Consider the following 27782-nt stretch of genomic DNA (forward strand, 5'->3'; position numbering starts at 1 on the left):
ATACATTGAAAGTACAGTTTGTCCCTAGGATTGAAATCGTAATTCCCATCTCTTCTCATTCCTGGAACAATAACTGAAAGTTTTAATTATCCTTAAAATAACACAATAAAGCAATGAAACAATTTAGCTTCAGATATTTTGTGAGCAATGAACTAATTTACAGCACTATTTCCTGGACTTACACACAAGAGACTAGACACTAATCTCAAAAGCATTGGTATAAATCCAGGATAACGCCATTGTAGTCAACGGCACACTTTTGGGTGCTACATGAAAAATAATTATAAGAGTAATACTTCCTCTAGGTTTACACCCAATGGATTTACAATGGTTCATGTGAGATCAGGATGAGAAACACAGGCAGCAATAAAATCAGAGCAACAGATAAACTAAAGAGATGATGATTACAAAGTATATTAATGCTAGAGGGAAAAAAATGATTTTGATTACCTGGAGGAGATCATGAGGGCTGTCAGAAGTGCCTGAGCCATCCCTATGGCAAACCGAAAAGGGTTTTTCCTTACTGTTATTAAGTAGATCAGTGGCAGAACTACAACGGAATGGATTGCAAGTCTGCAAAAGAAAACAGCCTGTTCAAATAGTTAGATCTATCTGATCTCATGGTCTTAATGAGGAGGTGTTAACCAGTGTCCAGTTCTGCCCTCAGATACCTGTGTGCAACTCAGATTGACTTCAATGATAATTACATGCATGTATTCCAGGGTAAATTATGCCCAATTTATGTTAGTAATTTTTGGACAGATGCACTTCTCCTGAAACATTTTTTTTGGGGGGAGGCATTATGTGTCTCTGTTTTCAATGTACAATATGAAATCAGATGAATTAATTAATATATTAGGATCAAAGTCAAACTGAAGATGTTAAAACAAATAAAATAAATGAAGAATATTTAAACAGAAGAACAGAGGCAGTGTTGAAAAAAATTAAAAAGTCCAAAATATTCTTATAACTAAGACTAGAGGCTAGAGCTAAAAAATGGATTAGCATTATTAAAAAGTATTATATCACCTTTGGAAATATTTTCTGATTGGGGTTAAAGGGAAATTTGGTTTACAGATGGGTTTTCATAATGGCTTTGATTACATCCATTTCAACATCACATTTTTGTACTGTGGGAAATTGCATATGTAAATTTGGTTAAAATTCTACTGTTAAATTAGCGTAAATCTCGATTAAATTCAACTGAGTTATTCCTGATTTACCCTGGTGTAAATGAGAAGTATATGGCCCTATAGTACTGAATGTTGTTAGAGCTGAAGGATTGTCATTTAACACTGTTACTTAGATCACTTTTATTTGTACTGATAGAATAAGAAGGACAAAATTCTCCCCTCAGATATATGTGAGCAACTCCTGCTGGAGTTAATTGGAGTTGTGGGCATGTATCTGAAGGAAGAATTTGCCCCTGGATGTATTAATTACTATACTTGCCTAGCACACGTCTGTTAATTTGAGCATAGAGTTCATGAATGTGTATGCTGCAGCTTGGAAGAGAGGAGACTAAGGGGGGATGTGATAGAGGTAGATACAATCATGAGTGGTGTGGAGAAAGAGAATAAGGAAAAGTTATTTACTTGTTCCCATAATATAAGAACTAAGGGCCACCAAATGAAATTAATGGGCAGCAGGTTTAAAACAAATAAAAGGAAGTTCTTCTTCACACAGAGCACAGTCAACCTGGGAACTCTTTGCCTGAGGAAGTTGTGAAGGCATGGACTATAACAGGGTTTACAAGAGAACTAGATAAATTCATGGAGGTTAAGTCCATTAATGGCTATTAGCCAGGATGGGTAAGGAATGGTGTCCCTAGCCTCTGTTTGTCAGAGGGTGGAGATGGATGGCAGGAGAGAGATCACTTGATCATTACCTGTTAGGTTCACTCCCTCTGGGGCACCTGGCATTGGCCACTGTCGGAAGACAGGATACTGGGCTGGATGGACCTTTGGTCTGACCCAGTATGGCTGTTCTTATGAGGCTGGAGATATATAGCTTATGTTAAGTATATTTGAAGTGAAATGTTTATGAAAGGTCTGTGAAATACTTCTGGCATTCCAAGGTCACATGCCATCACAGCAACAGCAATTGTCATAGATAGGAATAGTCAGAGCCTGGAAAAGGCATAGACCATATACATGGCATGTACAATCTTGGAACTCCTATAGTACCATCAGAGGATGTTCTTGGGAGCATGAATGTGTTTGCAACACTATTTAATGATCTCACAGCAGCTGATAAAGATATTGAGAAAGTCTGGGACCACTTGTTCTGCCAAAATCAGGCAATTAACACAGCAATGGCTACCTACGGAACAGAAATTTACAGTGGCACATAAAATGGGCAAGTTATCAGACTGTAGGGGGAGAGATCTGTTTTACACCATTGGACTTCATAGTTTTTAATCTGTAATGTGAGTGCTTGGTCCAGCAAGCAGAATGGAAGTGTTGAGAGATTCTGGGGGCTAAGGAAGTGGATGGAGAAAGCTTTTTACTCTTCGTAATATTGGAAAAAGGAACTTTTTCACCATTCTGGTAAAAGCAAGTTTAATGATCATTGGCCTATAAACAGGACGAAAGCAGAATTTTAGGGAGCTGGTTAAACCATAAGTGTGAAAAACAAAACTAAGGTATATATCTAACCATTTAAGTCAAATTTGGACAGAATGGTTGTCTCTAAGAAGTCTGAACCAGGTGTTTAACAGAAAAGAAATCAAGCCCTTTATGATTATGTGCAGAAAGATATTTTAGATCCAACACAACAATAAAGAGAATGGAAAGAATGTTATGTGCTGGTGTTTACAAAAAGTTACTAAAGGTAAAATTTTCTATAGGGCCTAAGTGACTTAGGGCTTAACAACTCCCAACTGACTTAGGCACTTTTGAAAATTGTATTCTTAGGTATTGTTAGAATCAGTAATTAATCAGAATTATCCCAAGTAAATATGTTTGTGCTCATCTCAGTACTCATGCCAGTAATTTAGTCATATCTTGCTCTAGTATTTATGAAAATTTATTTCCAAAAAACTTCCTCTCTCAGTTGATAATAAAATTTTTACAGTTAAAAACAAAAACAAAAAACCCTATCAGCAGCGAGAAGGGAAGTCCTGGGAAATAGAGCTCTTCCTGAGATAGAAGCCTGTTGCCCAAGAACATAGATAAACATCAGGATTTAAGCAGTTCTTTGCTTTTTAAAGGATCAGAAGGAGCAGATTACAGGGACACCACTTAGTCCCCTGTCCTCTCCTCCCCAGCTTCTCTTTGGGCCCTGGTTCCTCTGGCCTGCTCATGGTGCATTTTAGGTCAATTCCTCTTTCTTTAGGCTGATAAAGTGTCCCCATTTTGACACATCATCTGTGAGATGGAGAAGTACACACTGGGGTAGAGAGATACTGGGTAAGACAGAGAGTGAAGGAGGGAGACATTGGAACCAATTAGGGTTTGGGCGGGAGAGACACTGGGAGCAACGTACCCTTGGATGACTTGAAGGAGAGACATTGGGGGTGAGATGCATTACAACCAATCTGAGAGTGAGACCTAATGGGGTTCAGAAACACATGAAGACGTTTGGGGATGTGAGAGAAATTATACAGGGATTTGGGGGAGTGGAATAGAGAGAGAGAAAGAGACATTATGGGGTGATTGAGGAACACATTAAAAAGTGGAAGGACAGAAGAAAAATCTGGGAAGAGATGAGATAGGAAATGGGAGCTGGAGACAGGAGAAGGAAAGAGGGGATGGAGTGAAAGGAGTGTACAAAGACAGGGACAAAGAATAAAGGGTGAATGCAATGGAAGTTGAGGGCGTTCTACATCACACATGGATAAAACCCAAAGAAAGGCATAGGGAAAAAATGAAAAGATGGTTGCAGAAAACGCAGAACAGAAAGCTGCAGAGAAAGAGGAGACCAAAATATAAAGACAGAGAAGAACAAGAAAGAAGGTCAAAATGGAAGAGATTAATAATGAAAACCCGGCTGGGTCTAGGGGAAAATATAGTAATGAGGATGAGGAGGGACAACTACTGTGCTCTCCTACATAGTAAAAGGGAGCTAGGTATTTAGCTGCCTAAAGATGGGAGAAGGAAGAGCAGGCACCTTTCCCTCACCCCTGCTGTCTAATGCCCGTTACATACATTGCCACCCTCACTTCTGTGAATCCGGTCATAAAACCCTCTCCCTTCTGTTCAGAGTTGCAGAGAATGTGCTGCCCTTTGCCTTTCTCCATAGCAGCTAGAGCATGGCTCTCTGCAGAATTTCCCATAAGTTCCTGCATAGTCAAGGAGTGTGCATCACTGGGCCTTGCAGAGTGAGAGCCTATTCTCTGCAAAGCTGAAAAGTCAGAGCTCTTGACCTTCGAAGGAGCACTTGGGGACTTATTTACAAACCATTATGCCCTGGGGCATTTGGCTGCTATCTAAACAGAAAGATAGTATGTGTAACAATACAGGGAGTGTCTCTACCTGTGTGTTTGTACAGCACCCAGGAAGACATGGGCCTGATTGGGGGCCTTAGGATGCTACCACATAACAAATGATAATATTTAGTGTTCTAGATAAAACTGAAGTCAAAGGGCAGTAATAGTCCAGCTAGTGAATACCTTCTCTGGGCTATCTGGAGTTATTAATCTACAAAACTGCTGGACTGACCCTGTATCTTTCTATATGTTCCTGCCTAATTTCGGCTCATGGTTTGATTTATAATTAAACTCAGAAGAATTAGATCTGAATTAACAAATTACTGGCAATCATCAATTTCTGCCTCCTTTGTAAAACTGACAATGTTTCCACAACTAAAATGGAAATTTACAAAAAGTTTAAAACATTGTATGTTCCACTTGTATGTATTCAACACAATCTTCTGCAGTGTAATATTTTGAAATATTATCAGAATCGAATATTCCATTTCTGAATATTTATATTACATTTCAAACAATCATTATTTGAAGTTTAAAATTATTTCTTGCTAGTCCCAACATGAAAGTTTAAACAATTAAAAAAAAAACACGTTTGAAATAAAAAACCCAGTATCTAACAGAGTCACAAAAAAATAAAGATCAGATCTTTCCATTTCTTTTTAGAGCGGCTTGTGCTAAACCCATTTATATCACCCTCCCCCCTGCTTGTGAAATGCTTTTGAAGAATAGCGTGTGCCTGTATACAAAAGGGGCAGAAACTCTGAAGCTGCTTTGGATCTGGCCTCTAAACAAAACATGAATAAATCCTCAGTATGCTGAAGAAATTTTGAAGAGCTGAAGCTTAAGGCAATGAACCAACACAATCTGGATGCTATGCTTCAGTGCCTTGGAAACAGACATTTAAATGCACCTAACTTAATGGGACCTTAAGCATGTATTTATCTTTCTAACAGTGTGCTTTGTGGGATATTCCTCAGAGATGTGGATTATCTATTGCTATAAGATAAATTGCTTACAGTAGTTAAACTGTCCTTGCTAATGCCCCAGACCTGCAAAGGGGTTAGTGTAGTGTAAGTGTCCAAACACAAGCAGCAGTTTGCAGAGTCATGGGGTCTAAAATAGATTTTTTTTTCTTTGAGTTGCCCTGGATTAAAACTAGAGAGTAAATGCTGCTTTTGTGGCTTTGTCAGCTACTCTTGTCTTGAAGAACCAATGTCTCAGATCATGCCTCCAAATGAATTCACAGAGTAGACTCTCTGGATGCAAATTGCCTGCTCTGTGTGGAAACAAGGCACAGCTGCCTCCCTGGCACCATTTCCTCTCCCTCTCCCACACAATGGAGCTGGGGATAGGCCACCAGAGGCTACCGCTGGTGTAGGGGCACAGGTCCTCGATGCAGATCACTCTCGCCTCCCAATGATCCCCAGGGAGCGACCAAATTTGAGGAGGGCAACACAACCTTGTCAATAGGTTGGCAAACCTGGGCTGCCAACAAGAAGTTGGTGGGAGCAGCAGGGTTCTTCATGCCAGGAGACTTCCTTCCCCGGCCCCATCCTTCCTGTGTTTAGTGGAGGCATCACCCCATTTTCTAAAGCAACATACCTACTGAGGAGCCAGCTAAGAGAGAGAGAAAGTACTGAGTTCCATATGCACCTTTTCATTTTATACTGCAAGCACTGGTGCTGGAACTAGGGGTGCTGGATTGAAGCAAACACCAAACACCATGGTTTCCATCATCAGCATCTCCACTATAAAAACTGTTCCAACACCCCTGGCTGGAAGGCAGCTGATAGTTTAAAGTAAAGGGTGCATTTCTAATGCAAACTATCCTCAAATGACTTTATAGATGGGATCTTTTCTCAGATCTTATTTTTATATCATTCTCTGTCTGGGTATAGCAGAGGCTGGTTTGTTGTAGATAATTAAAACTTAATAAAGTGTGGTCCAATCAAATCATACATTTTCATTTTACCTTCAAGGAATGACATACCCGCTTAGTACTGTAGCCATATAAAGACCCAGTTTGCGAAAGATTTCCCAGTCCTCAACTTCTATTATCTTCCCAGCAATCAAGAACAAAATGCCAAGTGGCATATACCTAGGGTGCACAAAACAGCTTAATTAAAAATGCATCCTTTTGTAAAGCTGATGTTGCTACACAGATCTTGCACAATAACATTTTCTTTCTGCAAAAGAAAGATTTATTTTCATCACTCTAAAAATAAAGGAGAATTTGAGGTAGGATTCTGCAATACAGCTGAATTTACTCACTTTCAAATGTACTACTTTAGAAGTGATTTTTAATATTAAAACATTAGTGTTTGCATGTTTAGGCGTCAGAGTAAATATAGCAGTAACCATAGTCCTACATGTAATGAGTAAAGACGTATTAACAGAGGTTGGAGAGATGGGTGAGGGATTACAGACTATGCCCCAATCCTGCAGAACCTTATGCATGTGCATAACTTTACTCACATATGTAAGAGTTTGCAGGATTGGGGCCTATAACCTTACACTGCAAAGAGATTGAGGTGGGAAAGTTCCCTTCTCCTCACATGGATTGCAGTGCAGAATCAGGGGCTATATCTTTATATAAAAATATACATTTTAATATATCAAGACAATGCATTGGTCTTCGCATTGTGTAATAAAGAACAGAACTACCATTTAATTAAGGCAAAAGCTATTGCTTTACAGCCAGATCACCTCTGGCTCTGTTCACATGTGATCTCACATGCTTACAGCCCAATCCTATAAACTCTTATTAGGGTGAATAGTGCATACTGCCAGGAGTGGCGGTCCTTTTCAGGTCACAGTAGTTAACAACACACTCTCATTATCAAGTGTTTCCAGGGTCAAACCCTATAAAGGCCTGGGTGAAAATTATGGTCCTGATCCTGCAATCTGATTTCCACAAAGTCCTATTACAGATGATGGAGTACTGAACAGCTGTGTGGTCAGGCTGCAGGATTTTACTCCAACAAGATCAAGACCCGTGTTTGTAATCTGGTTTCCTTGTCCAAAGTATATGTAGTATAATCTCACAAAACCTATTAGTATTGGGTTAATGATGCTGAAGTTTTAAATTACATGACCGCCTTGTATTTGTGAATACCGAATAAATGAGGGTTCAAATTCTAAACTGGCTCATATTATTGTTTCTTGTTTTGAATTTGCAAGCCATTTATTAGACTTACTTTACTTTTAAAGTAGTTTGCTGTAAGAAGCGATATAAAAAAATAAACACAGAGCATGATCCTGCTTCCATTAAAGTTAATGGAAAAACTTGCTTAAAGGAGGTAATAGAAAATATCAGGATATCATTGTACTCACCACATGATTATTTGAACAATTTTCATTGTAGCATCGTTCAGTGCATTGAAAAAGTCCACCAGAACTTGTCCCTTTTCTCCCATTTTCCCAATAACAATTCCAAAGACAAGACAAAAGACAATCAAGCCTAGCACATTAATGCCATCGGAATACATGCCCACTATTTTGTATTCTTTGGTTTTGTTCTGTAGATTGAAACCAAGAAAAGTGTTACTGAACAGGAACAGTATATTTAGTTTACATGAGTCCTAAATGAAAACACATCTTAGATCTTTCACTGAAAAAACAAGGCGCCTGATTCTCTGGTCTCACACTTGCAGCAGGGAGTATATGTGTGTGTGGGGATTAAGGTGGCTTTAAGATGCCTTTATGATCCTAAGTTATGCAAGCAGGGGTGCTGGAACAATCTGTATAGTGGGGGTGCTGAGAGCCATTGAACCAAACTGTAAACCCTGTATATGATGGAAACTACTTCAAGCCAGAGGGTGCTGCCACACCTCCAGCACCCCTAGTTTCAGCTCCTATGAATGCAAGGACCTGTCCATACTGTAGGGTAAGTTACAGTGGCCCCAGGGCTGGTGTAATTTGCACAGTTTCCCAGGGCCCTGGGAAACAGAGAATAACTATAGCATAGTGTGCTCTAGACACCCCAACATGAACATGATTCACTTCCTGCACTGGGGATTAAGAGCAGGGCTGATGTACAGCTCTTATGCCAACTCTGTGCCAGACAGGGAGGCTCTCTGTGCAGGGGCCAATATCCAGATCACTGTAAAGAGGCCTTAGTGCAATTGAGAATCATGTTCAAGGTATCCAGTTTTGCCCTTAATTACATGAATATAATTCATCTGAAGTTAGTGGATTTGCGTGAGTATAATGAGGTAGAATCTGGTGCATGATATTTCAATGAAAGACCTAAATTGTATTGTTCAATTAGTTATGGGTCTTAAGTGCAGTATAATTGTATGAGGAAAAAGTTAAATAGACACAGGGCCTGATTCTCCACTGCCTTCCACTTTAGCATTTAAGTTAGATAAATCTCCCTTTGCTCTTATATTATGAGATGACAGTTTTAAAAAAAGAGGATCTGATCAATATTAATTATACTGTTCTGCTCATAATTCTGTGTTCATCTATTAAATCCCTTCTTACTCTTCTCTTCTCCAGGCTAACCCTAGTCTTTGCAAGCTGTCGTCATATGTAAGTCTTCCATACCTCTGCTCATATTTGTTAAATCTCTTCTTTATTTTTCATTCTCTACTATATTTTTCTTGAGGAACTACCAAAACACAAGAACGTTTAACTACTGCCATTTATCAGAATGCCATCATGTGGTCACATTCTTTTCTTTTCTTTTTCTTTTTGTAATACCCACAGCTATTTTATTTGCTTCTTTAATCTCTACTGCACATTAGGCATATATCATGAGCAAGCCATCCGTAATGACTATTTCCTTCAGTGATTCAGCAAGTTTAGAGTTCATCACATGAGAACTTAAGATTATTTTCCCCCATTGTGTATTACCTTATTTTTGTCCAAGATAAATTTCACCAACTTGCTGTTTACTTCCTCCTCCAGATCATTAATATATTGAACAAACCACATATCAGTCTACAAATCCTTCCCTATTTCTTATACCTCTCTTTGTAACACAGAATACAATAATAAAAACCGCACCTCCAAAACCTCTGTTGTCATGACAATTGTAACAGGCTCTTCTGTAACTGTGGTGCTGTTTTTTTCCAGTTCATTTGTAAGTTTCACTTCTTCACGTTTGGTTTTATACTGAAATTTGTGGGAGGAAATGATAACATTTATTTGGGAGCACTAGGAAAATTAACAATGGCAAATCTACCCAGTAATTCTGAGGAAAAGATGCAATTCTGACTTTCATAAGGTTTTTGGCCAGCAATTACACACAAACACGTAAAACTTTCAATTGACTGAGTGACTGAATTTCTCCATATGAGCCACTGGAAAGGGGCACACTCATACACAGATACTATCATGCAAAGTCTGCTCCCCACCCTTCTGGTGCACAGTGTGGAACTTGTGCAGTTCTGTGGGGACAGAGCAGGATTCCTGAACCCAGCACAAGAGATCTGCAATATGCGGGTGTAGTGGAGCAGATGTTCAAAGGGGAATTTCTGAGAGTCACTGTTGAGAGGTTGGTAGTGAAGATGGAGCCAGAGCAACTATGTAGCTCCACTAGCTATTCCTCGTTTGCTGGTGGAGAACATATACTCCACGAGGGAGATGCTGTAGCCATGAGGGTACAAAGATGGGTTCCTTCCCCTCTCGTCCTGCAGGGAAGCCTTTTGCAAGACTGGTGCAAGGAGCAGGATTCGTCCTTTAAAATTTACATGCAAAATTACTACTACTGTAAACACACACACACACTATTTTGTAGAGAAAGATTAACATCTTTTCTTAGGAAAAATTTAGTTCTGTATTAGGTGAGCTTTACTGCCCTGCAATAACTCTGGTAGGCAACTGTTGAGGAAGGCAAAAAAAGGGAAGCAGACAACATCATGAGGTTCAACAAATATATTTGTGAATTTCCTCAAAGGTCTTTTTCCCAGTTTTAGATGTGAATGAATCGGGAACAGGACTGTTGGATCTTTTTATCTCTGTTGTAGCACCAATAAAAACCTTAACTCTTCTAGGTCTAATTCTTTCTCAAGAGAGATCTTTCAACTATAATCTGTGTATATCATGCAGAGTAGACACCCAGACATCAGTTCCATCCATCTACAGCAGATTTGAGAGAGATGTATGGGGCGAGTTAGGGGTGTGTGCATGCAGATTTCATCAGACAGAGGAAGAGTTTAAAAATTTTCTCAGTGGAACTGTAAGAACAGGGCAATCAGGTAATTACAAAATTATTACACCTCTGCCCATCCATTATCTCTGAAGAGCAAACTTTATGCTCACATATTGCTTTGGTGGTTCTTCTAGTTCCCAAAGCAGTGGGTCTTGGAAGGGATGAATAAATTTTTTTGAGCCAGCAATAAAAAGTCTATTTCAGTAGAAAGGAAAATAAGATTTTTTAACAATATAATTCTTTCCACTAGACATTTGTCTCAATATTGTGCAAGAGCCACCCTGATTTTTCATAACTAATTCCTACCACATTGCAATGCAAAGGAACATCCTCGGGGCTTGGAAATAAGAAGAACTGAACAGGTGGGAATAAAAACTGCAATAACAACAACAAATATTTGACCTTACCTGTTGAAAACAAGCCTGGACGAGGTTTTCTGGGAACATATTCCTGTTAAATAAATTAAAGACTTTACAATGTTATGGTGTACTAAAAACAATCTATTTTCCAAAATAAAATAGCCAGCTAGTTGAAAAACAGAATGGGGTATATTGCTGTTGTACACAATCACTCTTCCCAAACAGTGGTGAATTTATCACTGTCAGCTTTGAAGCACTGGCCAAGACAAAGCTTCAAGATTTATAATGCTCGGGTGGCTGTTTAATCTAATGTGGAATTCCAGGGTCACTTTTCAGTATTTGACATTTAAATTGATGAACAACCAGATCCAGGATCCTTCCTCTTTACTGTGCTGTCTCCCTCATTTGCATGAGGAGTACAGTAATCAGTCTAAACTCATTTTTATATAGTTCACCGTGTATCAGGCAGAGACGTGCAGGAAGAGGAATGATGTTTATTAAAATTATGGTGGGGGAACAGGTTTTTTGTTATAAGCCTGGATTCCAAAATGAATCTTGGCTGTTGAAGATTCCCACATGCTCCAACATCAAGAACCATTTTCATTTAATGAAAAAATTAGAAACACAGAAATCACAATACTGGATCAGACCAGAGGTCAATGTAATCCAGTTGCTTGTCTCAGACAGTGGCCAGTGCCAGATGCATCAAAGGAAGTGGCAAGAAACTCTGTAATGAGCAATTATGGGATAACCTGCTCTGATGGAAAGTTTCTTCCTAACCCCATTATTTAGAGGTTGACTCGTGCCCTGAAGCATGAGGGTTTATATCCCTTCCAAATCATTTTTAAAATCCTCTCTTTATTTTTCAGATTCTTAGTCAGGCAAAATTCCTTTGAAGTCTTGGGCAGTCTGCACGAGTGTAGACTGTGTGAAACCAGAACCAGGACATCAGGATTTGCCCTTAAAACCAGTTGAGATGCAAAAGTTGCTATAATACATCATAGCAGAATTTTAGATCTCCGTCGTTCCTTTTAGGTCATGACCTCCAGGTGGTTTATGAGAACGGTAGCCATGAGATTGTGACTAAAACTGGACAATTATCTAAAATAAAAGTAATTCAATTACTTTTTCTAAACCTGCATATGCTCCTCTTGCGCATTTACAGCATCATTGTGCATGCCATGCCTACATGATCATATGCATTGCTGAAGTGGTGAGCAACAGGCCACCTTAAGTTTTCGAGCGTGGCTGACCAGGTGAAGCCCAGCTGAGTGCTTCTGCTGCAGCTATGCTGCAATAGGGAGAGATGTTTTACTTCAGCCACCTGCTGCTCCTGCTTTGCAAAGTGAGAGGGGAACAGAGACTGGGAATGACAGAGACTATGGGGTGGAGGACACAGAGACACCAGTAAGAACTATGGTCATGGTGGTGTCACACAGGCCTCCTTGTGAGCTGTGAAGATGGTAGAGGAGGGACAGATATTTTATGAATATCATGCCAATAAAGATTTGCTGTAATCATCAGCCAGTTTTTGGTTTCTTTGATAGTGAAAGGTGATGAGAACACCTATTTTAGCTGTTCAGCTGTTGATTTTTAGATTAGAAATTAAGCAAAAATGCCACAGAAAGAAAAGCATCCACAGATGTAAGTGATTCTGAGCAATGACTAACTGTAATTGTGGGGGGGGGGGGAGGTGGGAAGCCATAAAACATTGTTATAATTACTGAGCCATTACTGGGAAAGAAGCCCATTGGTCTGATGTCTGCATTTCTCTCAACAAATTACATATTATTCAGCTGATGCCACGGATGAAAAATTGTGTTGGGGAGACCAGTAGCTCAGGTCTTTTGTACAGACTTCGCCTGGCTCTTTTTTTCTAACCACTTCATTTATCCATCATTGTACAGTACCGTGGACAGGGAAGGCAAGTAACCAGATTGCTTTGAAACCAGATGACACTGCAAACCAGTAGACTAGGCAAGCGGAGGAAATGTACATGCAGTGGATCTATTACCTTCCTTCCTTTATTGAGAAGAGAAAGCTACACTATGCAGTCTTCTGTGCTCTAAGAAACAGAATTCCAGAGCTGCCATGGGGCAACTAGCCTTTTGATCTGTCTTTTTTTGGATACTCTTCTCATGCTAAGACAATAAGTGTAAAATTTTGTTTCCATTGGAGGCAGAGGAAATAAACTGCAGGAGCAATGTTGATGCTGGATCCTTGGGTGAGTTATTATTGGAAGTGTCTCATGTATGCCACCTTATATGCAAAAGAAACCCAGGCAGATACTAGTGTAGGCAAAAAGGTATTTTACAAAACTGTTTTGTAGGAATCCATCTAAAGCTATGTGATCATTTATCTAACCTTTGGGAACATAGGTTTTTTTCTGTATCCTTACTCTTCCAAATGATATTGTGAAGCATTTGTCTGTTATGCACTTTAATCATTGTGCTTTATCATTTAGCCTTTTGAAGCAACAGTATGGAAGCTGAAAAACTCACCTAATCAGATCTAGCATGGCATCCACTGTCGTGACTTCAGGGGTACTGCCTGTTCTGTCAATTTCATCAGCTTTCTGAGACACCCCAGGTTTGATGGTCACAACTAGCACAATCCCTGTAATCAAGAGAAACCCACGTAGTTGGAATCCTTAAAGAGTAGGTTCTACCAATAGAATAGAGTGGCAGTGGCAGTTCTATGATGCTATTGATAGAATCAGACCCTTCTGACATTCTTCTTCTTGTGTTTATTATCTATTCAAAACTATATATATATATATTTATTATTATTTTTTTTTCAAGAGGAATTACTTTAAGAGCAAATGGTTGCTTTTTCCTGTTGTGATGTTTTCAAGAGCTGGTCTAATTTTTCCTCACACAGCTAGTTTTCATTACTGCTTTCAGATGATAATGGGATTGCCTCATTCCATGAATCCACAGAACTGAATTTGCTTTTGTAAAGATAGCCTAGAGCATTAGGTTCACATAAGACTAAGTTTCAGAAACAGACAGAACTAAAAATATCTGTAAACATGCTGTAAACATGGGGCCTAGTCTTGCTCACAATGAAGTCAATGACAAACTTCTATTGACTTCAGTGGGATCAGGATCAGGCATTGTTACTATGGTATAATAAAAGCTAAGCCCTTGTCATGGTATTCCTTTTTGTTCAAAATAAACGAACAAAAATAAATCAAATTGTAGCTCCGTGATCTCTCAACACCCCTGTCAATGAATTACTTTTATTGATACAGGCAGAACTAACTTTGTGTAAACTCCCCTCAGAAATAGAAATTCTAAAGCAGGAGCCAGCAACTCCCAACTTATTCTGTATTCAATCTTGGTTTGCATTTATTCACTGAAAGTTCCTCACACACATATTTAAACTAAATAAAGTATTATCCTAAGCTCAGCAAGTCACAGGCCAAATTTATCCGGGTATTTGACATCAGTGAAGTTTTGCTAGGGATGAATCAGGCTCATGCATCTACACTCCCATTTTTTCAACTGTTAAGTAGATTTTTCATGTGCAAATGGGTCATTCTTGGAGCAAACTTCCGCCTTTGAATGAGTTTACACTATTCCCATAAATGGGAGATATCTGGGCCCATAATTTGATCTTGTGTTTGACCCTACAGAGAAGTTGGTATATAGGGGGTTAATTCTCTCCTCTGGATTAAGAAGAAGGGCCACTGATGCCGGCCCTGAGTGCAGGGAATTGCAAGGTGGCTGGGCTGGGCTGCTGCATAGAATTAGTGGACTACAAGAGGGCTATGCTGCAGGAAGGCAGGAGTGGAACCTGGCAGTGAGAAGGAGAGCGGGAAACCCTCTAAGAAAAGGGAAGGAGCTGAGCAGGGAAGCAGCAGCAGGGTTTCTCACTCCCTGGGGCGGTAAGTCACGCTATGTATTTGTGCTTCTAGGACTGTGGCTGAAACAAGTCTCAATTTATAACTTTGCTTTTTGGACTCTGGTTGAAGAAGATTCTATCTGCTTTTATGTTTGGCCTGCAAAAAGGCAGAATACTCTTCAGTCAATTACACCATGCTGATAATTAAACTTTACCTGGGCAGAGAGCCCCTGAACTGAAATCCATAGCAAAACTCCCACTTATTTCAGAAGTATGGGATCAGGCCTTTAGATTATTTCTTGAAATCCCCATATTCATTACAGGTTTGTCACAGGCCCCTGAGAAAGATCTTACCCGACTTTAGATGTTGGACCACTGAGAATCGATTCAAGTGCTTATCTCCATGCTCAATCTCCATGTTAGCAGTGAAAACCCAATATTTGCATGATGCTGTAAACTTCTAATTACACAATATTTTAAGGTTTCTAAAGGCTACCGTGTAGGATATTACCTAGAATTACAGCTATGACTGTAGTGCAGAAATAATATACAACGGCACGCAAACCAATCTTCCCAGAAACACTGGAGTCCAAAGCAGCAACACCTGGGAAAAAAAAGAAATGAACTGATTGTAAAGACTAAACATATTGTGTATATAAAGTGATTTATTTCTATGAAGGAGATAGTTCATCATCCTAAATCTTCCTAAACAGCTAGCAAGCACCCAGTACTAATACTATTCTGGAAAACTTTCTGTAACAGGCTTACAGTGTTTGCTTGAGACACCACATGTGTGGAGCTTGCAGGGAAAAGCTTAAGTGTTTTGCTGACTTGCTGAGGTAAGTGACTCATTACCCCTATCTGGATATAATGGAATTTTTTCCCAAGATGTTTGAATATTTACTTTAAAAAGATTTCAGATTTGTAAGTTGCCACTTGGCTTCAGAATTAGTTCCCACTGAAAAGCATGAAAGCAGTTCATGCCACTTGGAGCTATTGGTTCAGTCTGCTTGGCTGCATACTCAGGCAAGAAACAATGCATTGGTTCTGCCATGGAAGGTTTTTCTTTGTAACCAGAAAAGCAAAAAACTTATTTTCTGTTTAAAAATGAAAACTTAAATTCTTCTGAAAAGGGCAGGAGTGAGTAGAGCTGCTTCCACCACTGTGCTTAAATCTGCCACTGCCAGTAAGAGAGAACAGCTTTTGTTGGTGCAGGAGTCAAGCAGGAATTCACCTTTAAGAAATGTTAACCTCTGGCAATGATATATCAAATACCAGGCTTTTGAGAGGGGTTCTCTTAAGTTCAAAGCAATTCTGCAGTGAAGATTTAACTATTTCAAAGGTTTACAATCATGCCCACATATCTTAAGTTCAATAACCAGGGTACAATTGTAAAACAAGCACCAAAACAGGTTCTGAAACTCAATAATCTATAACCACAGCTAGTTAATGACTCACTACTATATATCTGTTATACCTCTGAGATCCCCTTATGTTTGCACTCATCAGTATATGCAGTCAGATTCTCAGAGGTTGGTTGGCTTCCCTTCAGACTAGAAAAGAAACGACTTACTCATGATGTTTAACCTCAGAAAAGTGAGTGGGTGTAAGTTTAAATATTTTCAAAGACAAAAATCTGAGAAAAATCTCACATATGGACATCTATCCAGGAGCGCTGCCAGCTTTTTTGCTACCCTAGGTGGCGGAAGGTCCCGCCCCCGAAATGCCGCCCCCGACAGAGGCAGCGGAAGGTCCCGCCCCCGAAATACCGCCGACGACCGGGGCGGCCGAAGATCTGGCCGCCGCGGTCGCCGCCCCCCAAATGTTAGCGCCCTAGGTAACCGCCTAGGTTGCCTAATGGGTTGCGCCGGCCCTGCCTCTATCCACAGCAAGGATTGTGGCAAATGCATTCTATGCACATGATAATAATAGCTTGAGCATCAGGTGCTTAGATAATATCCTGATAGTACTGTTCAATTGTTTTCCACAATATATATAAACAACAACTTAAAAAAAGTATGGAGAGTCTCTTAGTATGTTGTTTTTTTCTCATAGACTTTAGGGTCAGAATGGACCATCATGATCATCTAGTCTGACCTCCTGCACAGTGCAGACTACAGAACCTCACCCACCCACTCCTGTAATAGACCCATAACTATTTGACTACTCGGACTTTCATGGTATTACAAAACCTAACAGAGAACAGAGAAGAACCAGGTTATGTACAGTAAGACTATATGTACGATGAAACAAACCTTCTGGGTGCAGTAAAAAGCCCTATATATATATATTGCAAATGGGCAGAGCCCATTTCCCAGCATTCTCAGGTCATCAGCAGAAAAAACAGCACCACAATTAGTGCTGATTGCATCTTTGTGGTTGCAATCCCATCAAAAAAGCAAATGTGCAGGGAGACCAGACTATCATTTTTCACTTTTCACGTCAGGAAGTTGGTATAATACATAGGGTAGAGTGGGGGAGTTTGCACTGCCACTGTCCATGCTTGGATATCATAGTTATAAGTGCTCTTGAGGTATGTGTGATAATGAATTTTATACTGGCTTTATGTATAATAAAAGGATTTTGGTTTCCCAGGTTGTCAACCCCACACCTCCCACAAATGATAAATTCACTTACAAGGTTTTAAACCATTTTGTAAAAAGCAAATGGATAGATTTTTGCTAAAAGACAAATCATATTTTGGTAGGAAATATTCATAAAGTTTAGAAAACTATATATTTTGTATTAAACCTTGTCGCATTGAGTATCAGTTCTGGCCTCCAAGTGTGGCTTCAGTAGTGATAAAATATAAACCCTACCATAAACACTAAAAGGGATGGGGTTTCTTAAAAACAAGGCTCTGATTTAAGATTCTTTTCAATCTGCCAGCCTTGCTAACTCAACCTGAGAGCTGAAAATCACGTTAGGTTATTTCCCTCATATATTTAATAATAAAGATTCTAGAATTAGGATAAGTTCCTGTCACAGCAATTCTGTTGGCTCCAAAATGATGTTCCTATGCAATCCCATTGTGTTCAATGGAGTTAGAGTGGCGTAATTTAAGGCAAAATATGGCCCTGCATTTTTAACTCATTTAACAATTCTATTGCTGATGAGCAAGCCATGCCAGAATTCAGCTTACTCTCCCATTGCAGTACTAGGTGTGCTGTGTTAATAGCAGTAAAAAGTAGTCCAAACCTAAAAAGGAGTCCAGAAATATATGTGCCAGTAACATAAGCTGAGGCGATGGTGAGCTGGTCTGACTAAGAACATGCTATTCTCATGCAGTCATTTTTCAGAGAAGAGCTGTACTTTTAAAAAAGTACTTACAGAAAAATGGTTTTTCTTCAGATTTTATGATTACACCACCAACCTCGAGAGCGAAGCAGTATTTCATGACAACTCCCACAGACAGTGTCTAGAGACAGAGATCTATACTGGTATTTCAGGCTGATTTTTAAAATGTGCACTTTTCCTTTGTTGGGATTTGTTTCACATAGAAAAACGCAGTGTACAGTTTATTTTTAAAAAGTAGAAAACAATTCTCACACAAATGCAATAGTCCCCCATTAGCAAGGAGTGATTGAGTAATTTACTATACTGGCATAGCACAAGAGTGTTGTAGTCCCTCTGCCCCCCTTCCCCCAATAAAAAAACAACTTTATTTCGGGGGGGGGGGGGAGGGAATCATTAAAAAAATCCCAGTGGAAAAAATTGAAAAGAGTCTTGGAGTTTTATAAAATGAAACACAGAAAACACACTACATGATTCAGTTCATAAGCATATTTATTGCTCAAATGTGGCAAACACATTATCAAAAACATAAACCTTGCAATTCTGCAAGTAAAATATGAGAATACAATAATAGCCCTACCATACTTTTGTATCTGCCCATAGATACCATACATTTTTACCAGTTTTATTTACTTTTTAGCACCTTGTTAGGTATCAAGTTTTGACCAAACCATCCAAGTGTACTGGAACAGAGTGAAAATGTACTGTATAGAGGAAAATGGTTGTGGTAGATTCTCAGTCATTGGAAGTCTTTAAATCAAGATTGGATATTTTCCTAAAGACATGCTCTAGTTCAACCACAGCTATTGACTTGAAACAGGAATTAATTCCTGGAAGTTCTACGGCCTGTGTTAAGCAGGACATCAGACTAGATGATCACAATGGTCCTGTCTGGCCTTGTAATCTATAAATCTATGTATCAAATGTGCTGGAGCAGAATGCAGGCATCTTAAAATGTAACAACATTCTGAAATCAATTGTCCTTTCTTCTGGGATTTTACTTCCACATATTGACATAATGGACTAAAATGCAAAGTTCTTTGCAAACATAAATGTAGAGTAGAAATATGGATCTTCAATTATAGAAGAGAAGGAAAGAATTTTAGGTTATAGTATATCAGTATTACAGTCGTTCAAAAATAATTAGATTGAAATTTAAAAAAAATAAAATTTGAGCTTTTTTAATTTACCTTCTAGTTTTTGAGCTTTTAGGGGAGGTCACTTTTTCTTGCTTTTCTCCTCAGTTGTGAGGGCTAGAGACTTAACTTTAAAAAAAGTGAGATTCTTACCTTATTACAAGACTTCAGGAGCTTGGAATATGGCAGGACTTGAGATAAAATCATGAGAATTGGCAACATTGACAATTGCCATGTTTCTTCCTTTCCAGGTTCAATCTCTGACTTTTGCATTTGGGATCAGTGATGTTGGTTAAGTAATGGAAAAGACTCATAGCTTCTCTGGTCCATTTTTAAAATTTTGCATTTGTGTTATACCAATTCTTTGTTAATTATATCAAGCCAAATTTCCACTTACTCTGGACACTAGCGTCAGTCACCTGTAATCTCTCAAATCTCCCCAAAACCTCTTCTGATTTTCTTTTGTTAAATTACTGCTGCTCTCTGAAAACCCTTGTTGTATAAAATGAATGATATATTCTGATCAAAATCTTCCTTTTGCCCAGTGCAAAGTTGAATGCAAATGCAGAAACACAATGTTCCTTAAAGTGCCACCAAGAGTCATTGAGAAGCTGGGGCATCAATCATTTGTTTCAGATGCTCAGTTTGTGCTACATTGAATGTGATGTGTTACTATAAAAGAAACGTTCCGTTTCCTCAAAGTCAAGTTTTTGCATTTCATTTTACTTTATGGAATAATCCTGAGTAATCTTTGCCATTCTTTTGGTACCAAAGAGGATCTGAGACTGTTCCTGAATGAAGCTGATGTTAAAATGCTGCTTGAAAACTTTTAACATCTCATTGCTGGTATATTTTGCAGGATCATTACTGTTTTGATCTTCCATTTCAATAGACAAAGTTTCATCCAATAAAAAGAAGAACAGGAGTACTTGTGGCACCTTAGAGACTAACAAATTTATTAGTCTCTAAGGTGCCACAAGTACTCCTGTTCTTCTTTTTGCGGATACAGACTAACACGGCTGCTACTCTGAAACCTTTCATCCAATAGTACATTTGATCTTGAAGAATCAGAAGAGATCAGTTTTTTACACTTTTTGAGATGGGTACCAGTCTTTTCTGTCTTGCTGCTTGACAACTTTCTTTCAGAGGTTTCTAAATAATAATCCCTTATTGTTTTTAACTCCATGCACTCCCCTCTTTTCTTTTTCCAATGACAGACAACTCTTTGTCCCTACTACCTACACAAGCCTCACTCTGTCCAGTCACCAATGACCTCCACCTATTCTCCTTTCCTCTAGGCTTCTGAATAGTTCTATAACTTTCTTATTGTTTCCTAAACTTTGCCACTCATTCATTATACTGCCATGCCAAATTTGTGTAACTCTGCTTTATTAGAACCCTACTTAGTTAATTCAAAAGTTCCTAGAGATTTTGAAGTAAGCCAGGTGGAGCTATATACTAGGGATATTTAAGGTCTCTTCGGTGGATGAGCAGCTCTGTCCTGGCATATTTCTCATTTCTTTCACCTGTCTCAGGAGCTCTTCTGTTTGAGAGCAAGGGCCTAAATTCTTGAGACTTCTTTTTCCATTGCCCCTTACAGATGATGTCCATGTTAATGCAACTGCTTTTGTAGTGGTCCCAGTCCAAGACCAAGTCTCACATCGAGCTACTACCTATTTCCCCATGCTAACTTTCTCCCCCTACTGTTACTCACACCTTCTTGTCAATGGTTGGAAATGGGCCATCCTGATTACCACTACAAAAGTTTTTTTTTCTCCTGCTGATAATAGTCCACCTTAACTGATTACTCTCGTTATAGTTGGTAGGGCAACACCCATTTTTTCATGTCCTTTGTGTATATATTCCTACTGTATTTTCCACTGCGTGCATCTGATGAAGTGGGTTTTAGCCCACGAAAGCTTATGCTCAAATAAATTTGTTAGTCTCTAAGATGCCACAAGTACTCCTCGTTCTTTTTGCTGATACAGACAAACACGGCTACCACTCTGAAACCTACAACATTTTTTGTGACTCTAGAACAGGGGTGGGCAAACTACAGCCCACAGGCCACTTCCAGCCCTGGAGCTCCCACTGGGGAGCGGGGTCAGAGGCTTGCCCCGCTCTGCCCACCCGGTGTTCCCCAGCCCCCAATTCATAATTCCTTGATAAGCCTCATCTTCCGGCACGCAGAGCCACACTGTGCAGGCACGACTTCACCATGCTGTTTCCAGGATCAGAACCCTGCCCCATGTGGCAGCCCCCCCCATCACTTGGCAGCACCCCCAATCCCCTCACGGTCTTCTACGGCCCCACCCTTGAGAGCCTCGAAACCGCCAGGGGCCGCACTCGTCCCAGCTAGGGTGCCTCCGCCCATGGTGGTGCCTGGTACGGCTACCTTGGTGTCACTGCCGGCAGGGCCCCTAGGAGTCCCTGGTACCACCCCTGTAGAGCTGCCCCTGCCCTGTGCCACACCCCATGAGTCCTCCCTGCCCCTGCTCAGTAACATCCCTTCTAGAGCCCCCCCAGGCTACACCCCATAGAGTTCCCCTCCCCCACCAGGCATTCATGGCCTGCCATAAAATTTCCATACCCAGAAGTGGCCCTCAGGCCAAAAAGTTTGCCCAACTCTGCTGTAGAAATAGTGAAAGTCATCATCAAATGCATATCTGCATATTTCTCATCAGTTCTCTTAGCAAGACTGAAACAAGTCAATTTAAGATTAGTGGAAACTACAGAATCCATTTCTTCCACCATCCCACTTAGCCCACACAATAAATTGGCCATTAAGTAGAATCAGCAAAAGGCAGACAGTTTAACTGCATTTTTTAATGGTGCCACATTTGATGACCAATACTTAAACTCTCTCTATACCGAGACTGATTTCATACTGCTCACTTGGCCAGTTTCCAGACAGACAGCAAGTGGTTGTGCTCTGTGTGGAATTGACTGCTAAGACAAAAGACTTAATCAAAGGACCATCCCACTTCCTCTATTACTTTAATGAAAAGATTATGGTGTTTACTGCCTGGCCAACAACCACCAGCCACCCAAAATCCTGCATGGTATTTGTATTTGGTCTGTAGAGAAACCAAATCACACTGCTGTAGGGAAATAATTGACATTTAGGGACATGCCCACTGGGGCATCATAGGGGGCAGCTCCCTCCCTCCTCCCCCCCATCCTTTGGAACCTAATTTGCCATTGTAAAATATATCAAATAGAAGCAAGGGCCCTTGAGGGGTAGAATGAACTATTGCATCTGTTTGCATCGTGTCTATTATCAGGAGCATGCACAGGAATTTAAATTTGACCGCTTTTGGAGAGGCACGTTCTATGCCCCGGCTGGGGCGGAGGAACTGTCGGCTCCCACTGAGGCCCTGGGGCCGGAGGAGCTCACTCTCCCCACCGTGACCCCAGGGCCACAGGAGATCTGTGCCCCACCATGGCCTGTGGCTGGAGGAGCTCTGTGCCTCTGCCCAGGCCCCATGCCCCTGCTCGTCCCCCTTTGTTCACGCCTCTATTATCCATATTTGCATAGTAATTCAGAGGCTGATCCATGGATAAAACTGCACCAAATTGCATCTGCTTCACTGCTTGAAATGAGAAATATCTGCAGCAGCTCAGGGAACCATTAGAGCAGTGTTCAGCTCACACCAACACTACTGCTACTTCTGCTGCTGCTGCTTTATTTTATTTATTTATTTTAGCCATTCCAGCTGCCACCTCCAAATACTAAGCCCTGGAAATGCCACCATGGACATCCTATGTAAACAGAACCGTATGTTTAAATTTTATTTATAGGCTGTCAGAACAGTAGCATGAATGGGGGGAAATACATAAGACATCTCAAAATGCAGTTAGTGCTTTTCAGCAGGCAATAACAGTAATTATTGTAAAAAATGTAGTGTTGTTTTGTTAGTATGGGCATAGAATCATAGGCTAGGTCTATAGTACCCGCCTGAATCGGCGGGTAGAAATCGAACTCTCGGGGATTGATTTATCGCGTCCCGTTGGGACGCGACAATCGATCCCCGAATCGACGCTCTTACTCCACCAGCGGAGGTGGTAGTAAGCACCGCCGACAGAAAGCCGCAGAAGTCGATTTTGCCGCCGTCCTCACAACGGGGTAAGTCGGCTGCGATACGTCGAATTCAGCTACGCTATTCACGTAGCTGAATTTGCGTATCTTAAATCGACTCCCCCCTGTAGTGTAGATGTACCCATAGAAATATAGGGTTGGAAGGGACCTTGAGAATGCATCAAGTCCAGCCCCCTGCACTGAGGCAGGACCAGGTAAACATAGACCATCTCTGATAGGTGTTTGACCAACCTGTTCTTAAAAACCACAGCCTCCCTTTGAAACCTATCCCAGAGCTTAACTCTACTTATAATTAGAAAGTTTTCCTAATAAGGAACCTAAATCTCCTTTACTGCAGATTAAGCCCATTACTTATTATCCTACTGCTGGTGGACATAGAGAACAATTGGTTACAGTCCTTGTTATAACAGCCCTTAACATATTTGAAGACGGTTATCAAGTCCCCCCTCAGTCTTCTTTTCTCAAGACTAAACATGTCCAGTTTTTTTAACCTTTCCTCATAATTCAGATTTTTTAAACCTTTTATAATTTTTGTTGCTCTCCTCTGGTCTCTCTCCAATTTGTTCACATCTTTTCTAAAGCGTGGCGCCCAGAATTGGACACAACACTCCAGCTGAGGCTTCACCAGGGCCCAGTACAGTGGGACGGTTACCTCCCATGTCTTACTTATGATATTCCTGTTAATATACCCTAAAATGATATTAGTCTTTTTTGAAAATGTATCACATTGTTGACTCGTATTCAAATTGTGATCCACTATAACCCCCAGATCCTTTCCAGTAGTACTCCCACCTATCTAGCTATTCCCCATTTTGTAGCTGAGCATTTGATTTTTCCTTCCGAAGTGTGGTATTTTGTCTTTACTGAATTTCATCTTGATTTCAGACCAGTTTTCCAATTTGTCAAGTGTGCAACACCTCCTAATTTGGTGTCATCCACAAATTTTATAGGCATACTCTTCACTCCATGATCAAACTAATTAATGAAAATATTGAATAGTTCTGGACCCATGACTGATCCCTGTGGGACTCCTCTAGATATGTCCTCCCATTTTGACAGTGAACCATTGATAACTACTGTTTGAGTACAGTCTTTCAACTAGCTGTGTACCTAAGTAATTTAATCTAGACCACATTTTCCTAGTTTGCTTATGAGAATGTCATGTGGGACTGTGTCAAGAGCCCTACTAAAAATCAAGATATATCACATCTACTGCTTCCTCTCTATCCTTTAGGCCACTAACCCTGTCAAAGGAGGAAATTAAGTTGGTTTAGCATGATTTATTCTCAACAAATCTAAACAAGCTATACCTTATAACTCTATTAACCTCTAGAGGCTTACAAATGATTCTTTAATAATTTGTTTCACTCTCTTTCCATGCTACACTATGGGTGCTCAGCACTTCTGAAAATCAGGTCCCTTTAACAGAGCTGACAGTAGGTGTTTTGCTATCCATGGTGGGAAACGTTTCTGGCACCCCTGAGCAACCGAGCCAAAACACAAAAAATGGCAGAGCAGCCATGCAGTATGCCACGATATTGATTGCTGCCCCTGGATGGTGGTGTTAGGGCAACCACTCATATCACCCCCAGGCTGGCCCTGTCATTCAAGGCATCGCAAGTGGTTACCCTAAAATTGAAGCACTTGAAATCATTAAATCAGTTTTGAAAATTTATCTAAAGAGATTACTAAATTTTTAAGGGTGACCACTGGAGCTACTCACACACAAAAGACCTGTAAACACTCAAATCCAGGGGTTGTTCCTCACTTTTATCCAAATTTTACTTACTTACTACTGCTACCCGCTATGAGAGTTACTCCTTTATCTCTAGGAACTGAAAATCCAGGGTTCTAGGTCCAGTGTTGGAGTCTTATTAAATATACTCCTCCTCCTTTTATTATATAAAAGAATTCAAGTTTATATTCATCTTCCATGGGGCATTAATGCTAATCAGTAGTAACAAACATATATGGATGTTAGTTGCAGTGAAATTTGGCAAATTTAATATAAGACTCTGCAAGCATTGTTTCTACCATGTTTTCATGTAATTCCTGCTATCATAAGTTACATCAGGCTATAGATGCAAATATTCTTTCACACGGAGAAGGGTCTTTTACACTATTCTGCAATTTCTTGAAAGGTCTATGATCTCAAATTCAGCTCTCCAGCGACACGTGCATTCAGCTTGCATGTCTTCATGCATGTGGTCTCCTTTTTGACTGAGTAGAGCAGGATGAACTCAAAGCCATTTTAGGAAATGAACAATACCACTGTATCTAAGTAGGGGCGAATGTTGTATTCACCTGCCCTGACAATAAAGAATGGGTGAATCAAATGTTACATTGCAAATAACACAAATATTTTTTCACCCATCTAGCCTGCTGCTGACATCAGCAGGCCCTCTATACATTGCCTGGGCATTTCCCCTCCTCACGACCATCAGTGGGAGCAAATAATCCCTGGCCTCAGGCCTGCCGATGGGGGGCGGGGCAAAGAGGGCAATTGCCCAGGGGAATGGGTGATTTAAAAGGGCCTGGGGGCCCCTGGCCGCCAGCACAGCGGGGCTAGGGCAGGCTTCCTGCCCCTCCTCGCTCCGTTGCTCCACACCGCTCCTGGAAGCGGCCAGCACATCCCTGCGGCCCCTGGGGATGGGGTCGCTGCACACTACCCCCGCCCCAAGCGCCGACTCCTTCAGATGCCCGGGTCTGAGAGAAGTCTGCTGACTCTAGAATACTCCTCAGGTAACTGGCCCCAGACTCCCACTCTCCTGGATAGGAAGGGAACACACTCACCTCATATTTTCAGGGGTAGATGACTGACCTGCTCCTCCCTACTGTTTCTTCATTAGCTGTCCATTGCCTTGCTTCTCCCACCCAGTATCTCACAGGGATAGCTAGTAAACCTGTTTCTGTCCAAACCCTCAATCTAGCAGTATAACTTTGTCATCCTGCTGCAGTGGGGAGCAGAAATGCCGCTGACTGCAGTGTATACTGGCCCTTGTACTATGGGGCTGAGAGATCCCCTAGAGTGCACGGGGCTAGGGGAATCCTTGAACTCGCAGAAGAACCGTAACAGATTTTGTATAATATGTATGCTTCAAAGATCACATCATTCACGTCACAGTGCATAGCTCCTACAGTAGTAGTGATTGTCTTGCCATTCCAGGTGCTGAAGTTTGTCATGGTAATAACACTACACATTGTACAGTATTCTTGCTACACAAAATCAGCCTTCTCCCCAGTTTGTCCCCCTCCCCATATGCAGAATCTGAACCTCACAGAACCCCACAAAACATCCCCAATGGGTCAGAAGGAAATGGGTATGCTGCAGAGCTGAGGCATCCCCATTGGTGCTCCCTGTGCCTGGCTCTACAATTGCAGTCTCCTTTCTGATGTGTTTAACTACTGCACCATAAAGTCCATTCAAGCTCACACACAATTAGAAGATCCCTGCAGTATCTAGATATGGCCAGGATGAGCTGAGATGAAGAAGCAGCCTGAGCAAAGGATTCCCTACATATAGTTGGTTTAACAACTGGTAGTGTCGGTTTCCTTAAAATTAGCGCATCTGAATATACAATTAGCATTATAAAGCATTCAGTTTTTCTTGCTCCAGCAGTTATACTGTAACTCATCCTGTCTCCTTTCACAAACTCAGAGTGGATGAACTTTAAAAAAAAAAAAGAGGGTGGGGTTGTAAACTGAGTTTTGGAGAGTGCATTCAAATAGTCTGCAGAATGACATATGCAACTAGTAGTTTAACTGTTATGCTTTTGGCGTGAGAGCTCATTCTGGCTGCATTCATGAAGTTAGAGAAATTATTTTCGTTTACACTAAGGCCCCTTCACACCATTCTGGCCGTGTTCCTAAAAGTGGGTGTAATCTACACTTTTCTTTTAAAAGCATTTTATTTGATGTTACTGTAAATGAGAATCGAGCCCTAAGTATAGAAGATATGGCTATACAACGCTATACAAAGTTTCACTGGGCAGGAGTATGCACCTGTGTTATTGCATAAAGTGTCCTGAAATATTTTCACCCAATAGAGTGTACCATATCTGTAAACTGAGCTATCTTGCAGGTTGACTTGAAGTGGAATGTGATTGTGTATGCCATAAAATGGCCAGTTTTCAACATTGAAAAAACCCCCAACCAACCAACTGGTCTACATTAGTAAGACAAGTAGGTTAAAGGAGAGAAGTAAATGTGGAAATATAGAATACAAAACTGTGGAAATATAGAATACAAAACTGAACCAGACTCACGACATAGGAGGGCAGAGTTTGCTGTACATTGGAACAGCATAAAAGGAGTGTGGAAACAAACCCCAAGGACTACCCCTGCTGTAAAGTGATGCCCCCAGCAGCATGAAGTTGCCACAATAGTTCTATGCTGCATGCCTACCACCCTCAGTAGTGGAAAGGGTGTGGCTGGAGAGTGCTGTGCTGCAGTTAATCCCAGC

The 27782-nt window shown here is 40.6% G+C and overlaps 1 protein-coding gene and 1 long non-coding RNA gene across 2 annotated transcripts in view; one reads left to right on the top strand and one right to left on the bottom strand.

Annotated features, from left to right (window-relative positions):
- Positions 1-27782, bottom strand: part of SLC1A1 (solute carrier family 1 member 1) — a 76426-nt gene that overhangs the window by 10414 nt on the left and 38230 nt on the right. Inside the window, exons 3-9 of the mRNA XM_005296785.5 lie at positions 15303-15395; positions 13447-13561; positions 10994-11036; positions 9440-9547; positions 7763-7947; positions 6420-6527; positions 451-573 (exon numbers count right to left, since the gene is read on the bottom strand). Coding sequence (XP_005296842.2) covers positions 451-573; positions 6420-6527; positions 7763-7947; positions 9440-9547; positions 10994-11036; positions 13447-13561; positions 15303-15395 — 775 coding nt within the window. The remainder of the gene's footprint in view (positions 1-450; positions 574-6419; positions 6528-7762; positions 7948-9439; positions 9548-10993; positions 11037-13446; positions 13562-15302; positions 15396-27782) is intronic.
- Positions 13777-27782, top strand: part of LOC112059230 (uncharacterized) — a 34513-nt gene continuing 20507 nt past the window's right edge. The window contains exons 1-2 of the long non-coding RNA XR_002888482.3: positions 13777-14834; positions 15554-15630. This is a non-coding gene — a long non-coding RNA (uncharacterized LOC112059230). The remainder of the gene's footprint in view (positions 14835-15553; positions 15631-27782) is intronic.

This window comes from Chrysemys picta, chromosome 6 (assembly GCF_011386835.1).
Source record: "Chrysemys picta bellii isolate R12L10 chromosome 6, ASM1138683v2, whole genome shotgun sequence".
In the NCBI taxonomy this organism is placed as follows: domain Eukaryota; kingdom Metazoa; phylum Chordata; order Testudines; family Emydidae; genus Chrysemys; species Chrysemys picta.